The sequence below is a fragment of the Drosophila takahashii genome, chromosome 3R, assembly GCF_030179915.1.
Source record: "Drosophila takahashii strain IR98-3 E-12201 chromosome 3R, DtakHiC1v2, whole genome shotgun sequence".
Lineage (NCBI taxonomy): Eukaryota > Metazoa > Arthropoda > Insecta > Diptera > Drosophilidae > Drosophila > Drosophila takahashii.
The window spans coordinates 19909410-19933857 of NC_091681.1; the positions used below are offsets into that span (position 1 = coordinate 19909410).

Here is a 24448-nt window from a genome sequence, read left to right on the forward strand (position 1 = left end):
CTAGTAGTAGTAGTAGTAGTAGCTCGTTCTGCTTGCGCTGGCAAAATTGTTTTAGTTTTCAAATGGAATTTTGTAATTTTAACGCCTTTGCCTTTGCCCGAGACTCGAAGGCTGAGACTGAACAGACTTGGCTAATAAGATGCCAGCTGTAGCTGTTGCTGTAGCTGTGGAAGTACAAGGAAGCCAGCCCGAAAGTTGACAACATTTCGTCCTTTCATTTCGCACAGCAGTCACGTTTGGCATGCAGACAAAGTGCTGCCCAAATACGGGCAAACATGCATACGAATACGAATGCGAATGCGAATTTGAGAACCCCCGGCTAAGGCGTTGACTTTAATATGGACAAGTTTTATTTAGTTATATAGTCTGGCAGAGGGTGACAAAAAGTTGGCAAAGCGTAGACCAAATATAGAGTTACCCCAGTGCTTGATTGAAATAAGTTATTTGAAATGAATAAAAAACCAATAAATTACTGTTTTCAACAAAGTTCTATAAAAATAATCTCAAAGGTGTCTAAAAGTATGCAACATTATATTAATTCCCAATACTTTTGCATACTTTAAGAAACCCTTAAAATTACTCCCTAAAAACTAATGCAACATTGTTTTATCTTTAACAGATCCTGCGTGACATTCGACAGGGACTGTTGCAAATGAGTCGCGGCGAAGGACGCATGGGTAAGTAAAAAGAGCACAAAGGAAGGATAAAGAAAAACTAGTGGAAGAGAGGAAAATCTAGGCGAGTGCCCCAAAAAGTATGCAGCCAGGAATTTCACACTTGAAGTGCTTCTGTTGCAACTTGCAACTGCCTCAAAAAGGGGGCGTGGCCGGTCTGGCGAGCGTCACATGCATAAGCGAGCATAAAATCTTATGTCCGTTTCCGGACCAGAATCCGCACATAAGCCCCGGACTTCAGGCTCCTCCGGAGCAACTTGCTCTGCTCTGCTCGCATGTGGCAAATGGCATTGCAAGTTTTGTGTGCAACGTGGCGTATAATAATATTGTGTTGCAGCCATTCTGCTGGCTCTGCACATTTTTCGGCTGCTCGTAAAAAAGTTTTTAAAGTTCCTCCTCCTTCCTCTGGGTTTTTTCTTTTTTGTTCTCTCGGAACTAATCGTACACTCATAAAAATAATTTTCTACATTTTAGAAAATCGCCCTAAAAAATTTTTCGCCTTTGAACTGAGAAAAATTTTCTATTTTCACGACAAATTTGCCATAAATTTAAGGCAGGTGACCATAAAAAAATATTTTTAGGGTTAATTTTTCTATTTTTCTAATATTTAGGGCGATTTTTTTCGATTTGCTTCGTTTTGACCTTTTCTAAATCCAACGGCGAATTGCCCTAATTTTTTTTCTAAAATTTTTCTAAATACAAGGGCGATTCGCCTTAAAAATCACTCCAAAAGTGTGAAATTCGGTAGCCCAGCGGTCTAATCACTTGCGCTTTCAACTTTGCTATATGAGGACTAAGGTCGTGGGGTTGTGGGTTCGAACCCTGTGTGATTCAACTTGATTTTTATGTTTTTTTTTTTTTTTGTAAACATTATAATACTGAGGACATTTTTTCGTCCGAATTTTAAATTAAAGTAGTCTTTAAACCTTAAAAACGTATGGGAGTTCTGAATTAAAAGCATACTTTGTGTTTGCGGGCAAGAAAACGGGACTAATTGTCACAGTCGTCAGGAAAAAAATATACGGTTTAGTTGCCTTTAGTCATATTATAACGTAGACCTCAAGAAAATAAGATGTGTGCAGAGTTTGTTCGTCGTCTTGCGCGATGGGTCTGTGGTGCAGCGGTAGGACGTTAGACTCTAAACCGAGATGTCGTGGGTTCGATTCTCGCCATGGCCAAAAAAAGTAAGTTGTTTTTTCTCCTCATATTTATTTCCCTAATTCATTTACAAACATGATTTTTCAGTTCTAACGGCTGTGCTGTATAGATCGGGCTCCCCTCTTAACCCGGCTCCCATATAAACTACACACCAATACAATAATATGAAACGGTGTCCTCCGCCGGTGTTGTTTAATTAAAGCAGTCCCAGTTCCCAGAATATAGACGATTAAAAAAAAACATGCTTCCCAAATTCAGTTAAGCATGCTCAAACACGATTTTTTTTAATTTGTCTAATTTTTTAGGGCATTTGCCTATAAAAACAGAAAATTCGCCCTTAATTTTAGAAAAATACACCTTAAAATTAGGGCAAATCACCCTAAAAACAGGAAAATATTTCTTATTTCAAGAAAAATCACCCTAAATTAAACCAAATTTCCATCGGGATTTTTTAGAAAATTTTTCTAAATACACGGGCGAATCGCCAGCGGATACGATTTATGGGCGATTTTCTAAATCCACGGGCGAAAAGTCAGTTTTTTAGGGCGATTTAGGGTAAAAATTTCTATGAGTGTAAGCCTTACTTGCGGCTGCTAAACTCGGCTTATTCTCCTTGTAGACGATACGTACATGTACGACGAGGCGTTGAGGACGGGCGGCGGTCTGGGAATCGCCGGACTGGGCATGCCCCTCGGACTGGCCGGCAACGGAGGAAACGGAGGAGCGGCCCATTATGCGGTGAGTGCGCTGCATCATCAAGGTCATTGGTACGACGAGCCGCCCTACGAGAGCGATCCCGATGACTTTCTCATGGCCGGGCTCAACTGCGGACCAGCTGCCACTATTCAGGTAAGATTCATCCTTTTACCTTTCTTTAAGTATAAAAAAATGTTTGCAAATTTAAAGAAAAATTGTACTTATATAATAAACGTCATTTAATAATTTTTTTTTAAGAATAAGACTTTGCTAAATTATTGAATATTAAGTACCTATTCATTTTGTTTGCTTATTTTAATAATTGGCCTATGATATTTTTGAAAAAGTTAGAAGTAAATCAAATTCTGAGTTTTATATTTTTACAGCAATTTTATACATTTTTGGTGGCTTGTTCAATGCGGCTTGACTCGTTTTCTGGTTAAAAATTGGCAGCGGCAACATTGTCGCAGTTGGAATCACATTTGAAATTTATGCGCCGCATCCTGTGACGCCGTTAATCCTGGTTACTGGGCGCAATCCTTCGGGCCGAGGGCCAAACCCAATCCAATACCAGCTTCCATACCAATTTCAACTGCAACCCGCTTTGATTTCTCTGTGGAATTTGCCAGCCACAAAAGTTGTGAGGGAGTTTCCGCTTCTAGACATTTTTTTATTTTTGCCCCCATCGAGTTTGGTTTTCTTCAGCGATTTTCGCTTTGTGGCTTTCTTCTATTTGCTTTATTAAATTATACGCTGAATATATTTTTGTGCTGGCGCATTGATTTCTACCCACTTCGATTTGTATGTCCATGTCCTTTGGCATTTCGTCGTCGTTCCTTTGCTGTGTGCATAACTCCAGGACAAACTGCGACTCGAACTCACTTTATTTTTATTGACAGTCAAAAAGTGCATAATTCTTGTTGACTTGCTCGACTTTGACTCTCTCGGTCTGATTGTGGATTGATCCTAAGGGGCAGTGGAGGAGGAGCGATGCCGATGGAAAACTCTGCGAAAGACGTCGCCGTCTTGAGACTTTTCCTTTTGCATAATTTTCTTTGCCCCTTGTACTTTTTTTGCCTGCGTCGCCGGGAGTTGCGCTTTTGTCGGAACGCATTAGGCAAGTTATCGGGGGAATTTGTTTTCTTAGTCAATTGAAATCACTCAGCGCTGAAGCGTTCGAAGCGGCCCCAGCTCTCGGGGGCCTTTTGTGCGGGCCTCTTTCGGCTTGGGCCGCTTTGATGTGGCCACGAAATTTGTTTAAAATTGAAATGAAACTTTTGCGGTTCCCGGTTCCCGAAAAAGGTTAAGCTCGCGTTTGTGGCTGCTTAACGGACCGAAGTAGCCGGAGATAATGCATTGAAATGGAATTGTTGGTGGGGGTCCAGCGCCTTTGATCAGAGAAACATGATATGGGCTCCTATGTCAAACCGATTCCTGCCGACTGTGCATACCGAGAATATTTCGGATTAAACAAACCCAAAAGGTTCAAAAAATCCAAATTCAGATTGGAGGTTTTTCCACACTCCCCGAGCACCCAAAACTTTGCTGCATTGCCTAAATTAAAAACCAGAGAAAACTTTGCAATTTTCGTTGCCAAACAAAAATACGCAAAAAACAAAAAAAGCGAGAAAAGAAAACCAAATTTGTGTTCACTAAATTTAAAATTCCAAGCTGAAACCGGCAGCCACAGCAAATCAGTGCAACAAAAGCAACAACATGTAAAAGTACAGTGGAGCCAGGGCAGCCGCAACAGCAAATAAACTGCCTCTTCTCCTCTCACGGCCTCATAAAGTTTTATAACTTTGTTAATTTTTCATAATTTTGTTGCTCTACAGCGGCCAACAAATTCTACTTGAATGCTAATCCCCATGTTGTGCGCACTCTATCTCCCTCTCCTTCAACGAATAAGTGCACTGAAGAAAATAATGTAAAATAAATATTAAGAAAAATAAGCAAATATTTTGATGAACCATTAAAAGAAATTTTAATTTGCAGTCTTTTTTTAAATATAAAATTTATATTTTTTATTTTAGTTAGAAGCTATCTAGTTTTAATGTATCCCATATTATTTTACTACCAGCTATTTTAGATGCTAATTTCTCAATCAACTATTTTATTTCTCGATTTTAGATGGCGTTTTTCCCCCCAGTGTATGTATGCCCCTCACTCACCGTTTTCCTCTCCGCTTTTTTTCCAGGGTGGCCGTGTGCGCTTCTCGAACAACCGCGAGAGCACGGGCGTAATTTCATTAAGATCCGCCGGAGATATTTCATTGCCGCAACGTGGACCGCCGCGCAGAGGTCTTATCGTGCCGCAGCAGCCGCCAAATCCACCGACAATAATACCCTTGACGCACGCCAGGTGAGTTTCGGCCCGCGGGGCAGGAAGTTTGTGCCTCAAATAGGGGTGTGGGTGGGGCAGTAGCCGGTTGTTGATTGCCATTATTATTTGCAGTTGAGTTTAAGGCCAAAGGGCCGACACGATGTGAAGGTGGCGCATTAATAAATAAAACGATGCCCCTAGAGTGGGCAGTTATGATATGGCAAATACAATTGTCGAACTCGACTCGAACCCAAACCTAAAGCCAAACTCGAACCCTTTTCCGCACTTCAAAGGATCATTGAACCATAAAACTGTGCCACAAACGAGCCCAGTCTGGCGTGAAAAGGCCAAGCCTTTCGACCAGCAAACACTAATAGCTGACCAAGGCGAAAGCAATCAAACAGCTCAAGTCTGGCATCTCGTATTTATTTGTCAATTGGAAAAGGTGCAACCCCCTCGAACCCTCAAAGTCAGACAGACAGGGAAAAAATTGGTGAAAAAGGGTAGACTTCACTTCATTAGTGCGGTTATCAACGGTCTGCAGCCTGGCGATTGAATGAGCGAATGAATGAATGGGGGCTTGAATGAGGGAATTAGTGACTGACTGAGTGAGTGAGTGGGTGAGTGAGGAATGGGGAACCAGCTTGACTGGCAGACGGCACACATATCGAAACGCATCGGAGCGAAAGTCATCAATTTCATATTGTTACGCATGCCACACTCTCGATATATATACGTATGGATTCTGGATCCGGGATCCAGGATTCCGGATACTTGTTCCTCAGTCCTGAGTCCTGAATCCGAAAGCAATAAGAGCAAGACAGCGACAGGCCGGGACACTTGAATGAAATGGCATTATTGCTACTTCAACGCCAATCCAGAAGTCAGCTCCTCAATCAGCCAGCTAGGTAGACAGCCAGGATGGGTTCGAGAGAAAAAAGAAGAAGGGAAAAATCCAGGGAGAAAGGTACGGAATGGAGAACGAGACCCTGCGTTTTCCACACGTACGCATACAAAAGGACTTGCTGAAATAACTTATACGCCTCGTGCGCCGCTGGGGCCACAAACGAGCCAAACGAAAAGAAAACTTTTTTCTTCTCACGAAATGCGAGGGAAAGCCAGCCGAGAGAATGGGCCAAACGAAGGTGGAAAACAAACAGCAAAGGCAACCAAAAGTGAAAATCTCAACAAAATGTGGCAAAAGAAAAAACTGGCAAGAAGAAAAAATAAGAAAAAGATATCAAGTATTTATTTATATGACCTTTGTTTGCCACTCGACCTCGGGTCGTGTATATCTCAACCTCTCTCAGCCCGACGACACCTTCATTTCCTTCGTCGCTTATTGTTTGCCATCAAAATGTTTGCCGTTTTCGATTTTAAAGTTATTTTTGGCCATTATAAGGGGCAATTTTTGAGACCACCAACGAAAGGAGATTTCTTTGTGTAGGAAAAATGAAAAGTGAAATGGATAGGAGGTATTATTTGAGAGAGATTCAATTTGTGTTTAAAGTGGGAATGATAATCCCACTGAAGCTTTATGCGAGTTTTAAGAATTCAAGGATAAATAGAAGTTAAAAAGTCAATGGTTTTTGTTTGGAGTTTTAGATTGTATTGAAATGTTTATGATATATATAATGTTATATTTTAAATTCTTTTGCAGATCTCATGATCGCGAAAGCGGCGACTACGCGGGCTCCATCTCAGACCTTCAAAGCGTTACCTCCAGACTCAGTGCGGTGTCGGTGAGTACAGAATCCAAGTTCCCCTTGGATCGGGCTCATTTAACTTGCTGCATTGGTCGCTCCTCCGACTCCAAACCCAAACTCAACTACAACTTCGCTTTGCGACTGCATCTGAATGCGTCTAAATTGATTAAGTGCTCTTTGTGACAAACAAACTTCGCATTTGGCCAATGTCGTCTGGTCGAAAATGGACGATAGCCGGAATGCACGTAGATAGAGGGAAATAAAAACGAGCGGGCGAACGCACACAAACTTGAAAAGCTTTTTAGCCAAGTTTTTCCCCGTTTCTACCCCTGCCGTCCGGTTTTAGTATTTTTTCCTTGTTTTCCCGGAGCCGGAGTTGGCACTTAAGCCAGCTAAACGTTGTCGGAATACGAACGGCAAATGCTATTGGTTTGGATTTGAGATTGGGATTGGGTTTGGGGGCCAGCGACCATTTCATTTGCAAAGTTGACTTGCCCTAACTTGGCTAATATGGAAACGCACTCAATCCGCTTTTCTCCCGCCCCCGTTTTTCCCCCTTTTTTCTACAGATTGGCACCAACAACTGCACGGCGCGGTACAGAACCCTAAGCGGCGGAATTGGGGAATCGCCATCGCTGTCGCCCAGTCCTTCGTCGGATTACGAGGACATCGGAGTGACCAGGGGCCACGGATGCCTGCCGCCCAGCCTGCTGGCCGCGAAGGCCAAAAAGAACGGACTGCCGCACGGCAAGGCGAACACCATTTGCCAAAAGGCCACGGTGCATCATGTAAGTTAATTAAACGCTAATGCCAAGTGGAGGATTAGCAAGGGGATGGAAATGAGGATGTCAAGTGCATCGGAGATGCAGCCACGGACATTTTGTTGACACATTATGTGGCCTGCAAAATGTAATTAGCCACTTGGGGGGCCTGCATATGCAATGGCTTCAACCGAAAGCTAAACCTAAACCCAAAGCTAAAGCCTCATAATGGCCTGGACCGCAAACTCTTTGGCTTTGGCGCGACATGCACTCTAAATGCAAATGCCAGTTTAATGAGTTTTTATGGCCGCTTGCACTGTGTTTGGCGGGCTCGTAAAAGTGAAAGTTCATCTCGAAAAACTTTCGATGCGAGTCGAGGCCTGCCAAAAAATATGAGCAAAGTTTTTAGTGTCCGGCTAGAGAGCTTAAGGCAAAGCCAAACTAGTGCAGTCAGTGCCTAAAGCCTAAATAGGCAACACAGAGAAATATTTTCACGAAATAATAATAGTTAAGAGTGCTGAAAAAATAATCCTAACGTAATTTGACTTATATCAGAAAAGAAAATAAATTAGATTAAGGTTTTAATAGTTGAATCTTATACATTCTGGTGTTTATTTCTGTATCTAACCATTTAATTTGGATAAAGTAAAATAATATACATATATTAGTTATTATATAGGCATAGATAGATGTATAAACTCAACTCATGTATAAACTTAAATTTCATAAAAAGGGTTTTTGTATAGGGTTTTCACCTCTGTGAATTCCTGTAAATTCTGTCAAGTCCTGATTTTAGCCATTTATATTACAAGTAACAGTTTATTAAAGTAATAATATTTATTTTCGGTGTATACAAAGCCAAGTTTCATGCTCCATCCTCCGTTCCTTCCCTTGACGTATTGGTATGTTCGCTTTAAACTTTTTAATGATTTAACTAACAAAACTTTCCTGCTGTTCTTGTTCTGTTTCTGGTGCTCCCCTTCAACATGCAATTTATTGCACAACGATGACGACGACGACGACGACGCAACCCCAAACACATGGAAAAAATACGGATAACTTTCACTCCGGCTGGTCTTGGGGATTGGTTTGGTTTGGTATGGTTCGGTCTGGATTGGATTGCCTTTCTAGTCGGGCGAGATGCGTAGCTCGGCAAAGGAAATTGGCGCATTTAATGAGAATGGACGAAACTTTGTTGCCACAAAGGATACGTCGAGGGATTTTAGCAATTCCCAAGATAATACCGACCGTGGCAGCATGAGCGATCAGGCGTTCGCCTGTTCGGCCAGCTCGGTGGAAAGTTTGCCCAGCGCTTCCGGTTCGAGTAAGTATGCGAAGAAGGGATATAAGGATATATGAATACAGGGTACAGAGCTCGCTTGTATGTATATCTCCCGGGCTGTGTATCTTTTTGTCTGAGCTGGCAATTTAGAGTTTTCGGGTTTGATTTTGTCTGCTGCACCAAGCTGTCTGCTCCTACAGATGCTCCTTTCCTTCCCGATGGCCATGGAAAAATTCCCAGACTGCCTTGCATATTGGTCTATTAACAGTTGTAGTTCTTGTTGCGGTTTTTTGTTGCTCCTTCAAATTTTGCAAACTTAATGAATTTTTAATGCACTTGCTGCTCTGCCAGCCGGCTTGCTCTCTTGGCCTCTTGGGGGCGATGGGCGGGGCCAGATTGCAATGTCTGGGGCGTGGTTAAATGAAGGGCAACCGCTTCCTTTTTAATGAACAAAACTTTTGGCCAAATAAAAGGCAACACCGAAGGGGGCGGAGGGCTTAACTGGATGGGTGGGTGAATGGGAAGCAACTTTGAAAAGTGCAAGGAAAAATACTTTATTTTTCATGTGGCCAGGACACAAAGCAAGGATTAGCCAAAAGCTTTGGCCGGCAAACCAAACAAAAGCAACGCAAAGAAAACAACAGCCCAGAGAAATAATGGAAAACTTCAAGTGCATATTTGAATACTTTCGGGGCCAAGAGCAAGTGTGTGTGGGTGTGTGTGAAAATATTTGAAAAGTTTTTAATTAACCAAACGAATGAGTGGGAGCTCGTGCATGTGCATGGCCGGTTGTTTGTCCATAGTAAATTCCTTGGGTCCTGCGGCTAATTGGCTGTGGGCGCATTAATTGGAAATTTGCCAGGACAAACTTTGGCCCGAAAAAGCAGGGCAAATATTTATCAATCTCCCTCCTTTCAACCCCCGCAGGCACCCAGGCCCTGGTTCGTCCCGGGAGTCCGCACAGCTCCATTTCGGCCGAGGATCGCACCTCGATGGCCAGCTGCATCTGCAAGGCCAAGGCTCTCGTGGATAGTTTGCCCAATCCCTACGACAAGGAGGCGCTTAAATTCAAGGTGAGTTGGTTGTAATTTAAAATAACTACACAGAAAAAAAGCCGATAAGATTAATGTCAAGTTTATAATTTAAACATATCAACTTGATATTTTATCATTTCATAAAAGTTGTACAAATACTGTTTTTAAATGTCAGATACAGTATTTTTTGAACAAATAAATATTCATATTAAAAAAATAATTAATTAACCTGCATTTCAATCTGATCTTTTGTCAATTTTTTTCTGTGTAAAAGCTTTTAGGGATTTTTTTAAAAACTATTAAATCTCTTGAGTCCGATCTCTAAAATCCCTTTTAAAATCTTTTTTTGCCCTTTAAGAAGCCTTCATTATTACTCCAAAGAACTTCACGAAGCATGCTAATCTAATAATATTATTATCCCATCTGCAGAAGGGCGAGCTCATTGATGTGCTGTCGATGAACGCCTCGGGCATTTGGAAGGGACGATGCCACGGCCGCGTGGGCCACTTCAAGTTCATCAACGTGGAGGTGCTGCCGGAGCAGCGGATGAAGAACTCGAGCAGCAAGACCCTGGCCCCCGGCTCCCGGCTGGCCAATCCCGGCAATGGCAGCCACAACGGGGGACCCTGCTCCGTGGAGGACCTGCTGATTCGCATCGGACTCAAGGAGTACACCTCGGTGTTCGTGCTCAACGGGTAAGTGGTGTAGATGAAACAAATTTACCAACAATATTTTTTGTTGGATTGTTTCACCTATCGTTCCATTTGCAGCTACGAGGACCTGGAGCTCTTCAAGGAACTGGAACCCGCCGACCTGGACTACCTGGGCATCCTCAACCAGGAGCATCGTGCCAAACTTCTGACGGCTGTGCAGCTGCTGCATGACATTGAATGTAAGTTCAAACACCAAAAGCTCCAAATTCCTAATAAAAGGTCTATTTTATGATTTGATTTTATGGAAATCATGGCGAACGTAAAAGTAAAATAAAAGTTAAATTTTATAAACAACTTGGCTCGAAAACAAAGTTCATATTTGCGTAATCTGTTAAGGAATTGTGAAATTGATCAATTTAAATCTAAACTTTATTAGGCCCAAGTGAACTACAATGTGGTCTTTATCGGCTCCCAGAGCAATACGATTTCTGATAACTTTTATATGGCCATAAAGGCGGTTCTGTAAAAGAGTTTGAAAAACACTTTGTTTAGCGTTCGCCCTTTTCCATGACTCATTGCTAAAAGAGACCAAATACTGATAAAGCCTAACCTAACCCACTATCACCTTATACCAAACACCACACCCTCCACACACACGACGCATACTCACAGCTACAAATTTCGCCCGCACAGGCTCCGATGTGGATATAGCCGGTTCCAGCTCCGAAAACGACGAGGCCCGCCTGAACAACATCAACATCAAGCACGGCGCCTCGCCCTTTGGCCGGCGGCACTTTCCCCGCGACTCCGGCTGCTACGAGGGATCCCCGCTGCCCAGCTCACAGACGCCCACGCAGGCGGTGAACTCGACGGACGAGTCGAACAGCCTGGACGACGTGGTGACCAAGTGCTCCAGCGAGATCATGAAGCGCGTGGAGAGCGCCCGCCGCTGCAAGGACAATCCGTTCAAGGTCACGCTGCCGGGAGGCGGGCGACTCGGCAAGAAGTCCTTTCTCGGCGGCAACGGCCTTATGGCGGACGATACGCTCACGCGTGGAGGGCTTAGCGAGAAGTCGAGCGATTCGGGGGTCAGCAGCAGTTCGCTATCGTCGGGTCCGCTGAAGAGCAGCACTTAACATTTGCCCACCATACTGGCCCACGAGCTGCTGCTGGGCGTGGGCTCGGGCATGGGCATGGGCCTGGGTCTTGGCCTGGGCCATGGCCATGGCACCACCGGAACCCTGACGCCCCACGGAGTGGCTACGTCGGCCACCTCGCCCACCGCCCACTCGGCGCCGCTGGGCAACATCTGCAACACGCTGCCACATGCACCGAGCTCCTCAAGCGGCGGCGGTCTGGCCGGCAATCTGCCACTGAACCGGAACCTGGTGATGCTGCGCAATCACCTGCGCAAGAACACGGGCAGTAGCGCTGCCGGAAACGGCGGAACAGGAGCTTCCGGTGTGGGAGTGCAGCTGCTGCAGGACCAGGACGACAGACTGGAGGATCAATAACCCATTTACTACATCAAGTTCTTAGTTTAGTCTCCCGTTGAGTTAAGTGTATTTCAATTGCTGTGATTCGATAGTGAAAACAAAAGGCCAACACGCGTCTTTCAGTTCAAATGTATAGTATGTATAGAGAGAGATAGACAGACAGTTAGGGAAAGAGAGAGCGGTATAGTGGTGATGCGTAGTGGGGGAGAAAGTGAGCGAGATAGTGAGCAGAGATAGTCAGAGTCAGTCAATCCTTCCTCCGATAATGTTGGCATTTACACAAATATTTAACACTTATATATAAATACAGACCTTACAGACTTATATACACATTTGCCGAAAAAGAGAAATTTTATATACTTAGTGACATAACAAAAGCGTTTGAAGTTTGAAATGTTTTGACTATTTTTAGTTAGCCTCAAGCTATGTACTGACTGAGACTTTTATGATTGCCATTTGCCATTTGTTTACTGTTCAATTGCTTTGTGTATGCATATTTCTCAACGTGATATTGTGAAACGTCCAACTTGAATTGCATATTATATAGATTCATTTCCAACGTTTTAATAACAGACACACACAGAAGTCGATTCCTATTTTAAGGCACTAACCTGAGTGCAAGCAATAGACCAATTCAATTTTAGCAACCAAACAAAACGAAATATTTATACACAAGAAAAATACAAACATAAGAAGAACAGAACACCAACTGCCATTCAAAACTAATTTTAATTTGTTAATCTCGTATAAGGACAATGTAAAGGGAAATCCGTCAGAAACTTGTAAAAATCAATGCCGAAAATTGCCAAATCGCGCAAGAAAATAATGTACGCTAAGCAATATTTTGAAATCGTAGCGAGTCGTGTCCGGATCATGTGTACATATATAGGATTGCGATCCAATTAAGATTTATTATGCCACTTATAGAAGATATAAAAACGTATCCACTATGAGCGATTTAGCGATAATCAAAAGCAGACAATGAAATTAGTCAGGCAGCGCAAATGTTTTTAATCAGTTTCCAGCAATTAGTTAAATAAATGAATGAATATTTATCACGGCACAAGAACTACGAGTAACATATTAAAATTAAAACTGATTAAAATACATATTTACGAATAGCATAACCTAGCGTAGAGCATATGATTCTAATATAGCAATTGACTAAATGTAAATGAGTTTATTTGGAGAACGCTTTGACTTCTACTCAGAACGTAATTAAACCTGAACATATTTTGTGAACATAAGATATCGATATTCGTATTGTAATTCAATTAACACTAATCGCAAATAAATTAAATCAAATTTAAACGAAAACAACAAACAACAAATCGCACGTGTTACAGCCAGACGAAGATAAGGTTAAAGGCAGATATATTACAAGGGTATGTGGAGTAATGGATTATAGGCATTTTTTAAATTTAACTATCCAAATTACATTTAAGTGTTTCAACTGTAAATTGTAACAAAGTCAACAGAAGAATATTTATATATTTAGAGGCGAAGCGAGAAGCAAACACAAAATGAACACATCCACACAGCATGTGCTAGCATTTTCTAATTATCACTGTAAAATGATGTAATTTAAAGACAGAATATATAAGCAATATTAAAGTTTAACCTAACAAGGAGCCACAAAATTGATCATTAAGTCAACACATTACAATTGCAAAACAAAAAACCAGTAAATTCCAATACACAAAGTAAAACGAGAGCGCAAAGTAAAGTATTCAGAGTTCAGTAAATTTTAGAAGAAATTTTCAAGGAAACCAAAACAAAGTGGAGAACGATGATTCATGTTTATGCATAAATCAAAGTAAAATTCTTTAAATAAAAATGAACATATCTAAAAAGTAAAGAATACCGGAGTGCGTTATTATTGGGATTGGGGGAAGACATTGTGGGATAGGATTGCTGCATTCTACCATTCAAAGGGAAACTATTTATATCGCCAAGTAGGTGATGCCTGGTCATTACCTTTCATTGACTCTTATTGGCATTGACTTTCCCATACCCTTGGCTCTGAACCCACATAATTTTCGATGGGCAAAGCTCTACTTAAGTGCCATCCAGCTTTTGATCGGGCAAAGGAGCCGCCCCAATGCTTCTAAGAAGCAATTTGGACGACACTCAAAGTTCCAGGCAATTGGAATTTAGCGAATGACCTCGGCAGCTCAAGTGATTCACCTAAGCCCAACTCAGGCCCATTTCTGAAACGTAAACGATCTCCGAACCAGGAACCCTTGAATCTCCGACGCGCTCCGATGGCCGCACCGACTTGGTGTCGGTGTCAGTCAATAGATTAGCGCAGCGCCGACGTAATCTGCTCTGATTAAATTTACAGATCCACTCCTTATCCCAGATCTATACTATCTGGTGCCGGTTCTGCTGCCCGGCTGCTGCTGCTTCTGATGATGGTGATGATGATGTTTATTCATAGAGTGACAGTCGTCGCTGGCTCAGTTTTTACAGCGTCTAGTCGGGCGGCCGGGAACTGAATTTGCGCTTAAGTGCTTTAGTAAATTGTTAAATTGCTTTTGTCTTTCGCTCGGCCAGTATATGAAAATATGAAAATTGATATTATTGCATTTGCACAAGCCGAGCCAAGTGGACTCTATCTCATTGCCAGCTACGTGTTCTCGGCTTGGTTTCAGTCCCAGTCCCAGTCACAGTCGACAGTCAAAAGCGGCAGCAGCTCAAGCAGAGCACCAAGATAATCGCTCGTCTAATCTAATAAGCAAATAGAAACAAGAGAAAAAGTATAAAATACGAAAACGAATTCCAGATAAAATCCCAACGTCAAAGTGCAAGTGCAATGGGAGTTCTCAAAATGGCCATATTTCAACGTTTTCTAATCGGGCTTAGCTTGGAGTTATAACTTACGTTTAGCCGCGGGTCTTTGCTTTGTCTAGTCCCCAAAATATTTGTATCTGTATCCCGAATGCAAGCGTCTCGTGTTGTCTATCTTATCTGTGGCGAGGCTTACGAGCTACAAGCTCGCTGGGCTACTGGCTTATGGCCCCTATAAAGATGAAATTGCATCTGCAATCGCCCCGGGGCCCCATATCAATCAGAATAGTTCATTTTATATAACTGACAGCAATCGAAATGTAAACAATTTTACGACCACCCACATATATTATACGCAGAACAGCCCCGGCTTCATTAAAACCCAATTAACCATTTGTTTTGCTGTCCCACCGATTAGCATGATGACCCACAGAGCCCTTATCAGTGATAGTGGAGAAAGGTGATTAGATTCGAGGGCCCAGTGGAGAAACATAACCTGCTCAACGGGGCAGTCATCAGTTTTAGAAACACAATTTGGACAGGTTCAGGTGCTCGGCTCTCGCAATGGTTATACACATTTGTGTAAATCAGATAGACGTTCTCTTATCAGTAATTCGTTTTATAATACCCGTCTTGGCCTGATAAGTCGCCCCACAGCCGTTCGGCCAGTCAGAACAGCACCGCCGTGTGTTGGCCCCAGTTGATGAGCTCTCGCAGGCCTACGTATCAGAATCAAAAGTTTCGCCGTTTCGCGACGGGATGTGAAAAGTGCAGAAAAGCTGGCAGAATCCGTTTATATTTCCAAATTTCCCTTAGATTGGGATGAAGCTTGAACAGTATTCATAAATTTAAATAACCAATTCAAAAGTGTGAAGAGAATCATTTTTCAGAAAACGTATTAAAAGTAGTCAAGTTATTGTGCTCAAACTTAAAAATAGTGGTAAGTGATAAAGAAGAAAATTTACCAAAAATAGTTATGAGATTCATTATTAAAGAATTATTAAGTGCAAAGGCGGATTTGATATTATTAAAACTTATGTTTGTTATGAGTCAAAATCTGCCAAGTGGGCCACCCCTGTTCCGAAGGTCCGATTTTCATCGAACTTTTTTACTTTTCCGGTTCACAACGAAAATATAAGAACTTCATTTGAACGGTTTTGCGAAATTTTGAGTTTTACCGGAGTTATAGGGGTCAAAACATGGCATTTTTGACACTTTTTCGAAAAAGTTGCACTCAGTCATTAATTCATAACTTCGGAACGGTAAGAGATATCTTTATGATGTTTTCACTAATCGCTCAAGAATTATTATGGCTTTCCATAAAAAAATGTAAAAAAAAATTAAAATTTATTTTTCTTAAAAATAAATCAACATTTTTTTTTAGTTTTTATTTTTTTCAGTGTTCTTCACCAGCTATAGAGTTTAAAACCATTTGAAAATGAAGTTTGATTCATTACGAAAAAGATCCAAAAAAAAAAAAGAGTGGCCCGGCCAAAGGTTTTTCGCAATATCGATTTGAAGAAGGGCGCACAGCGGTTTTCCATACAAAACGACAAAAAGTGCCTCATTGACAGCTGCAGTCGGCTGACGCTACGCGCGCAACGGCATGTGTTGACCAGCCAATTTTCGCGAGCAAGCCGTTTTTGTATGGAAAACCGCTGTGCGCCCTTCTTCAAATCGATATTGCGAAAAACCTTTGGCCGGGCCACTCTTTTTTTTTTTTGGATCTTTTTCGTAATGAATCAAACTTTATTTTCAAATGGTTTTAAACTCTATAGCTGGTGAAGAACACTGAAAAAAATAAAAACTAAAAAAAAATGTTGATTTATTTTTAAGAAAAATAAATTTTAATTTTTTTTTACATTTTTTTATGGAAAGTCATAATAATTCTTGAGCGATTAGTGAAAACATCATAAAGATATCTCTTACCGTTCCGAAGTTATGAATTAATGACTGAGTGCAACTTTTTCGAAAAAGTGTCAAAAATGCCATGTTTTGACCCCTATAACTCCGGCAAAACTCAAAATTTCGCAAAACCGTTCAAATGAAGTTCTTATATTTTCGTTGTGAACCGGAAAAGTAAAAAAGTTCGATGAAAATCGGACCTTCGGAACAGGGGTGGCCCACTTGGCAGATTTTGACTCTTATGAAGATAACATTTCATTCCTCAAACAAAATAAATTAATTTGTTAATCAAGCAGTTCCTAAGTGCTGTTCCATTCTCCCAGTAAACAATCATTTATTAATTAGAAAATTATGGCCACAAGTTTAGAGCTGCTTATAATCATGAATGAGTTTATGCCTCGCAAACAAACAAATCATATATGACTTAATGAGTTTTTATATTCATAATTTGAAGATTTTAACGACGGATTGGCGCCAACTGGCGTGGCCAAAAGTGTCTGGTTAGAACTCGAGCAATCTCCACATCAGATCTTCGTTCTGCGAACCAGATGCCATAAAGATTACTCTGCTTATCGGCCCTACGACTGACTGGGGACTACGGCACAGCCACTTGGAGTACGGGTAGTACAAAATGAGAGACAAGAAGGAACAGGCGAACAGCCGTAAGGCCTCCCAGGTCTCGGGACATTTCTCCCAGATGGACGTTGACGATTCGGAGTTCAACGATCCCTTCCAGGCGCTGATGGAGAAGGCCGGCAACCATGGCCGCTATCAAACCCTTTACAATTTCCTGTTTGTCGGCGGCCTGGCCTTTAGCGGTGCCATGATCTACATGAATATCATCCTGGCTCTCAACATACCCGATCACTGGTGCACCGTCCCGGGTAGGGAGAACACCAACTTTACGCTGGAGGAATGGCGAGACATCGTCCTGCCTAAGTAAGTGGGAGGTCTGCTTTAAAAGTGCATTAAACTGAATCCAGTTTTGAAATAGACAGGCCGACAACCGAGGCAGGGAGACGTTTAGCAACTGTGAGATGTACCAGGCGAACTTTTCAGAGATCACGGACTGGTCTGCTTGGAGTAGCAGCAACCGCACAAAAACAAGTGAGTTAAATATTATACAAAATTATAAATATTAAATTACTTGAAGAAAAATAATTTTGGCAATTCTTAAAAGCATATCTAAATAGGTAGATCGATTTTTCCTTTGTTCCTAAATCATTAAAAAAGGAATTTTAAAGAAAATTAAGTAGTCCAATTAAAAGCGCCATAGGCGCCATATGCCTTCTTGTTCGTTATATATGCATTTATTTATTTGTGTTAACTTCCTCTTAAACCACATCAAGTGCTGGGCTTATTGGCAAATATTTATTGGCATCCCGCTCCCCGTTTTCCGTTTCCATCAAACAACTTTGAAGATAGAGTAAATACATACGTTTGCCGGATTAGTGGTGAAATTACTTGGCATTTCGCCGCCCCTCCCGCTGTCTTCTTATAAATATTTGCAACTTTGCACTCGAATGCATTTTACGAGCGCCCCCCATCTACCCCATATATTCCACCTATTCCATTTCGAACTCCCACTCGTCCTTTCAGCCTGCCAGAACGGCTGGAGCTACGACAAGACCTGGTACGAGAGCACCATCCCCACGGACCACCACTGGGTGTGCGCCAAGGATTTGTTCGTGACAAATGTGTTCGTGGTGGGTCGTGTGACGGAGGTGGCCGGCTCATTTATATTGGGACAAATGGGCGACTCGTAAGTAGCGCGACTTGCAAGTCGCCTAACTAAGTTATGGCAGCGCCGGTAATTGAATTTGTCCACTTGGCCGTGTCAGCTATGGTCGCAGGTTCGTGTACTACATCAGCGTGGTCTTCTGCTCCCTGGGACGCCTGGGGTCCATCATGTGCACCAGCTCGTACACGTGGTTCCTCATCATGTCCGGCATCGTGGGCCTCACCGTGAACAGCCTCTTCCAATCGCCCCAAATTATCGGCATGGAGATCTCGCGGGAGTAAGTTCTGCCCAAACTTACTTTTCTTTTCTGTCCAACTTTTATTGCTGACCCCACACTCTCTATTCACTGTAAATGTCCAGGGAGGACCGCAGTCGAATTGCCTTCTTCCAGAGCTGCGGCTGGTCCATCGGCACCACCCTGATGCCCCTGCTGTACTGGTGGCTGCGCCACTGGGACTCCTTCATGTGGCTCACCTCGATACCCACAGCGATGGTCCTGCTCTTTTCCAAGTAAGTCACGCAGTCAGAGCCCAGCGCCCAAATCTAATAACCTTCCACGTTTCTGCTGTGACATTAATTATTTCTTAAGTTCCGCCACCCCCTCGCATGAGAAGTAATCACAAAGTTTGCCAGCAAATATAGAGCCATTTCATCTCCTTGCCCAGGAAAGCCATCACCCCTTTTTAAAGCTTCCCATAAATCTCAGTTCAGTTCGAATAATCGTGAATTTCCCACAGATACGTAATCGAATCGCCCCGCTGGTTGATTAGCAAGCAGCGCTTCCGCGAGGCCATTGTGCAACTGCAGAAGATAGCCAAAATTAACGGCCATCGCTTCGACATGACCGAGAAGGAATTGGCCGAGATCTACAGTCGGGACAAGCAGGACGTCACCTACGGCATCGCATCGCTCTTTGCTGGCTGGCGGCTGGCCCGCAACACCATCATCATGGGCTTCAGTTGGTGAGAAATGGGGATGAACTGGGGGAAAAATTCAAGTTTAGAGATGAAATCATTACTTACATAAATGTTTTAATAATTTGATTAAAAAAGGGCGTAGATATCTTAAAAATAAGTTAAATTAAATATAAAAGGGTCTACTAATATTTAAACTCCAAAGAGGATTTTCATATTATGGTTTTCTTATTCTCAAATATTTTATTTCTCAATTTAAAGTAAAAATTCAAGATATTCCAGTAATTTTCCTCACTGCATTGGAGATTTCACACCGAAAGCAATTTGCATGTCTAACTGCCGATTCACTCCGTTTGCAGGTGCGTGGTGGCCGTCTCCTATTTCACGCTGGTGCTCTTCAGCTCCCGCATGGCGGGCAATCCGTTCCTGAACTTTTTGTACCAGAGCATAGTGGAGATCCCCGCCTACGTGGTGGGCCGTCATATGGGTGAGTGCTGCGGGGCGTGACGCCACGCTGATTGGAGCAGTCCATCACCGGGAATGTCTTTTCTCTCCACTTTCCCAGGCGATACGTATGGGAGGCGCTTCACCAACTCGGTATCGTTCCTCATCTCGTTCGTCACCTGTCTGCCCATCATTGTGTACGCGACGGACGAGCGGTACGAGAGCCTGATGATCTACCTGGCCACGTTCATCAAGTTCCTCAACGCCCTCACCTTCTTCACGGTGAACCTGCAGTGCCTGGAGATCTATCCCACGTGCATGCGGCAGACGGGCGTGGCCCTGGGCACCATCCTGGCCAACGCCATCGGAGTGCTGGCCCCGTACCTGGTCTACCTGGGCACCACCGTGGACATCCGGGCGCCGTACTACATCCTGGGCGTCCTCTTCCTGCTGGGCGGCATCGGGGCGCTCTTCCTGCCGGAGACCCTGCACAAAAAGCTGCCGGACACCATGGAGGAGGCGGGACACTTTGGCAAACACGATGTGAGTGCAATCAGGGCTCCCTTTTTACTTTGTTTCTTAGGGTGTGTTATGTGGCAAAAAAAATGTTGGCAATTGGGGTACAAATTGAACGCGTATATTATTTGAAGAGTCGAAATATTTTTATTTGACTACTAAACTATTAAAAAAAATTGATTCAGTTAATTAAATTGTTCATTTATTTTTTGTTTGAATAATTACTAATCAATCAAACCAAAAAATTGTAAAATGAAAATCTAAACTGAAATCTAAAATGAAAAGCAATAATTGAAATAGGCAAAATTTTTCCGGATATTTAAATTTTAAAGCCGTTTTTTATATATGGGAACTCTCGTTTTTAAAATAAAAACTATACTTTTCTTTACATATTTATAATAATTAAAAGGTAACAAAACTGAGTGCACCAACAGACAGGGATAAATAAATTCAAAGATCTTGTAAGCCAACTTTCAACTAAGTATAAAAGCAGAAGAGGCAATTTCACTGTAATTACTTTCTCCAAAGTGGCAAGAGTTCTTCAACCTTCTTCCGGTTCATGAGCAATGAGCCACCTTGGAGTTTTGCTGGCACATCTAATTTATAATCTAAATTATGCAAAGCAGCCGTAGCCTAATTTCATTTTTCACAAATTTAATTTACAGAAATTCTTCAGTCTGCCGAAACCGCCGCCGGCGGCGGAGAAGGACGACAGGCTGTCATCCCATCCGGAGTTAACCAGGCTCAGACGCTCGGAGACGGCGCCCTGAAATCCTTGAAACTCCCGAATCCCTGAATCCTCGAGACCTGCGAACGGCGAACTGCTGCTTCTTCGAAGGATTGCCTTCCCGGCAATCGATTCACGTTGCCATTCCCGTACCCGTTCCCTTGTGATGTTACGTTAAGTTTGGCCCCAAGTATTGCGAATAAAGTATTGTTATGTAGGCAGCCGTAATAAGACCCGCATAAATCACAAATCACCCGAACGCCCAACCATCCCGACCGTTGGCTCACAAAGAAATCTCTGCAATGAGTTTATCAGCGCATCTGTCAGAAATTTACAAATTACCTGGGGTGGCTAATGCTGTGGCTAATTTAATAAATGACGCCCCGCCAGCTCACATGGCGTATGCGTAATGCGTGGCAGGCGCCTGATTTATGCAAGTTATGTATCAATTTTTATCACCAGTTGCAGGAATTGAGCCCGGCCTTCGCCTTTGCCTGTCTCTTTCCCGCTGCAAGTTGGCCAAGTGCTAAACTGTAAGCAGCCACTAATACAGAAACCAACTGACAGCGGAAACGGGAAATACAATGTATTGGAATTGAAGGAAAATGGTAAGCCGAAGTTGGAATGCACTTAGAAAAGGATAAAAATGTTTAAAAAATACAATTTAAGGAGAAGAATAAGTTCAGAGAAAAGGACATTAAACCACGAATTTTTAGAGTATAATTAGTAAGATTTTCGGTAATTCTGAATTTGTTTTATAAGTTTGTTTCATGAAACAGAAGCTACTATTTTCATTCTATTGAAAAATTATTTGATTTAAACATTTTTTCTAAAATAACTGATTTTTTGTTATAGAAAAACTCCCTATTTAAACCTCTTTATGTTTTCACGCCTTATCGCTGCACTTGGCAACCTAAACTTCTTCCACAAGACTGATATGATCCTCCTTGAACTAACCATCTTGGCCCAGTAAAAAGTTTTACTCGTACGGCTTGCCAGAAACAGGACGTGCAACTTTTGTGCGCAAAGGTGTTTCGTTTTTCAAGTTATTTATTATGATTTATTTGCCAATGTGGCGCGCTGATGTGGCAACGTCTCAGACGGAGACTGAATCTTGGTCCTGGTCTTGGTCCGGGTAAGAAGCTACTCCCACTACCAACTCCATCTGGCGTGGCTGCAGTGGCGATAAGTAAATTGTTTATCCTACTTGTGAGTTATGTGCTGCGACGGCCAGCCAGCAAGCCAGGCTAAAGAGTGGAATGAGTGTAAGGACTACAGGACTTTAGTAGCAGGGGCAGCCATTCAGTTTGATGATCATGTTGATGTTGGCCCTAGGTTGGACCTCCAACTGGAGCTGTAGATGGAGCTCTGAAATGGCCGGGGCAGCTAACATTGTTATGCTTTCATAAACAGCTGAGCGCAATTTTCTGATAAGCCAGGTCCTGTGCCTCCGTGTGAGCTGGTGTTGGTGGCTATTTGTTTCAATTTATCATAAAAGGCAACGCCGGAAGTCAGCCAAGCTGCAGTTGAATGAACGATGGGGGCAGCGGAGGAGACTTAGTCTTGAGGCAGCTTAGCCGTAAGATGGCCAGCAAGAGTCCTTGGCAGCCGGCTGAGCGGCATTAGAAGGGATTCCCGGGCATTCGCATCGAGGAGCGGCCTCTTTAAGGACTGCATAAATACGGCTCACAATTATCGCTGTCGCCAGCCATGGCAGTTACACTGAAGAAAAAGTCATAATACTAGGAATTATTTTGCATAATGTGCAATATCAGCGGAATATTATACAATTATAGAATTACTTATAGTAATTTTAAAGACCGTAAAGATTGATTTAAAAGACAAATTTACAAATTAATAGCAAAATAATACGACAATGTCTTTTTTAGCAAAAACCAAAGTGCTGATTTTCTACCCAAAAAATTGTGATTTTGACATTATTGACAAAGTTACAGCCAAAAAACGGCAAAAAACTGTTATTTAAAAATAACATTAAAGTCTTGATTTTCCAGATTTCTCAAAAGAAACAGCTTCATAGTTCTAACATCTTCAGGAAAATAAAATATATTTTTGCTTAAATCTCTTTGTTTTTTTCCATGCTTTAAATTTATTTATTTGCGGTTCCGAGTCGAAACCCATTTTAAAACCCTTTTAAGTCCGGAATAAGATCCATTGCTCTACTTGTGGCCCTTTATCCCCAGTGTACCCAAATTACCCCCCAGCTTCAGCTTGTCTTGAGAACTGGTCCTTCTCCGGTCCAGTTCGTCCTGGGCTGCCCTGTCCTGGCAGTAATGAAAACAAATGCCCGGCCATTTGCAGCAACAGGGACAATTAAAGAGGCAAACATTAGGATACTGCAATGGCAGCGGAATGAAAAGTAAATCTGGAGTGCATTGCCGCTGCAGCGGCGAGGCTTTTGCTTTTGCTACAAATTTTCCCGGGGTTTTTCATATTTCACGCAATTGAGAAGGAGCCAAACTATTTGCAATATTTCAGGCTGCCACACGAACGAAATCCAGACATGAAAAATGCAATGCTTGCTTGGGCTTCCTTCGGTGGCTGAAAGCGGGCGGAAAAGCGTTGGAAAAGCGGAAAATTGGGTGGGATTGGGCGCAAGAAGCGGGTGCCACAACAGTGATTGCGCTTTATTTGTGATAATAAAACACACCATCGCGCCGAGACGACGACGACAACGTTGGAAAAGTGGGGGTGGGTCGAAGTTGGGGGTAAATCGAACCGCGAAATTGCAACAAACTGCGCGTGCATTGGCCTCCATGGAAAAGGGAAAAGGCCAGAAAGGGAATGTGGAAGGGGAAGGGGAAACAGAGCAGAAGTCAGGACCTTGCTGTCGGGGTAAGAATATTTAAGCTGCAACAACGTTGCAGCAAATATTAAAGGAAAACACGGACGGCAGCGGGGCGCAAAAGGATTTACTGCATATTTCATGTTCACAACGAACCAATTTTACGCTCTTCAAATCCTATTAGTCAATGGCCCTATGGGGATGCACCATCACCACCAGTGGCAGCACCACCAGCAGCACCACCACGAAATGCCGCACTACACAGCGGAAAAACTGAATATTAATATCTGTTATAGATACCTAAAGATTAAATAAATTGTAAATAAATTAATATATTAAATAAAGAATCTTTAGTATCTTTGAAATATAATTTTAATTATATCTAGCTTTCTTATTATTTTATTTTATAGAGTTACTAGCAATACCCGAAGCGACGTTGTCCGCTACTGTTAGCAATGCATTTATTGCTGATTTTTTTGTATATTCAAATTCAAATTAATATCAGAGTAAAATCCCGCGTAACCTTAGCTAAACAGTAAACCCACCTATAACGCACTAATATTCAAATCCTTCTTACCATAACATACCTTACCTTAACACCGCATTAACCCTAATATTACCTCACCTTAACCCCACCTATTTTATTCTAACTCTTGGCACACTTTTTTAGCACCTTAATGCTGTTTTCACTATTTCCTAGTCTTAACCCATCTTAGCACCAGTTTTTCCTCTTCTTAGCTAACCTAACTTGAGTCTCACCTGAAAACAAATTTTCCTTACTATACTTACTTACTTTAACTTCACTTTTTCTTAGTAAAACTTGTTT

At 42.3% G+C, this 24448-nt stretch overlaps 3 protein-coding genes across 8 annotated transcripts in view; all 3 read left to right on the forward strand.

Moving 5' to 3' along the window:
- LOC108064435 (Shal K[+] channel interacting protein) overlaps positions 1-11422 on the forward strand; it is a 166997-nt gene extending 155575 nt beyond the window's left edge. For 2 of the 5 annotated variants that reach the window (XM_044394311.2, XM_044394314.2), the window contains 10 exons: positions 620-677; positions 2452-2681; positions 4726-4889; positions 6511-6592; positions 7126-7344; positions 8449-8641; positions 9527-9672; positions 10063-10328; positions 10404-10525; positions 10980-11422. In XM_044394311.2, the coding sequence (XP_044250246.1) occupies positions 620-677; positions 2452-2681; positions 4726-4889; positions 6511-6592; positions 7126-7344; positions 8449-8641; positions 9527-9672; positions 10063-10328; positions 10404-10525; positions 10980-11422 (1923 nt within the window). Of the gene's footprint in view, positions 1-619; positions 678-2451; positions 2682-4725; positions 4890-6510; positions 6593-7125; positions 7345-8448; positions 8642-9526; positions 9673-10062; positions 10329-10403; positions 10526-10958 lie in introns of all 5 variants that reach the window. The other 3 variants (XM_044394310.2, XM_044394312.2, XM_044394313.2) reach the window with 3 other exon arrangements.
- A 51-nt stretch (positions 11423-11473) lies between these two features.
- Positions 11474-13643, forward strand: LOC108064437 (uncharacterized). The gene has a single exon (XM_044394318.2). It carries the CDS (start codon positions 11474-11476, stop codon positions 11798-11800), a length of 327 nt encoding a protein of 108 aa, XP_044250253.1. The 3' UTR covers positions 11801-13643.
- A 1572-nt stretch (positions 13644-15215) lies between these two features.
- On the forward strand, positions 15216-21050 carry LOC108064551 (carcinine transporter). 2 transcript variants are annotated; one of them, XM_017152133.3, is made up of 10 exons: positions 15216-15512; positions 16932-17416; positions 17472-17584; positions 18077-18239; positions 18319-18495; positions 18579-18728; positions 18956-19180; positions 19492-19619; positions 19698-20119; positions 20758-21050. In XM_017152133.3, the coding sequence occupies exons 2-10, from the start codon at positions 17109-17111 to the stop codon at positions 20860-20862; spliced, it is 1791 nt and encodes a 596-aa protein (XP_017007622.1). In that variant the 5' UTR covers positions 15216-15512; positions 16932-17108; the 3' UTR covers positions 20863-21050. The 2 variants fall into 2 exon arrangements, with proteins under 2 accessions (XP_017007622.1, XP_017007624.1); XM_017152135.3 differs by lacking the exon at positions 15216-15512 and having other exon boundaries at positions 17302-17416; positions 17476-17584.
- The last annotated feature ends 3398 nt before the right edge of the window (positions 21051-24448 follow it).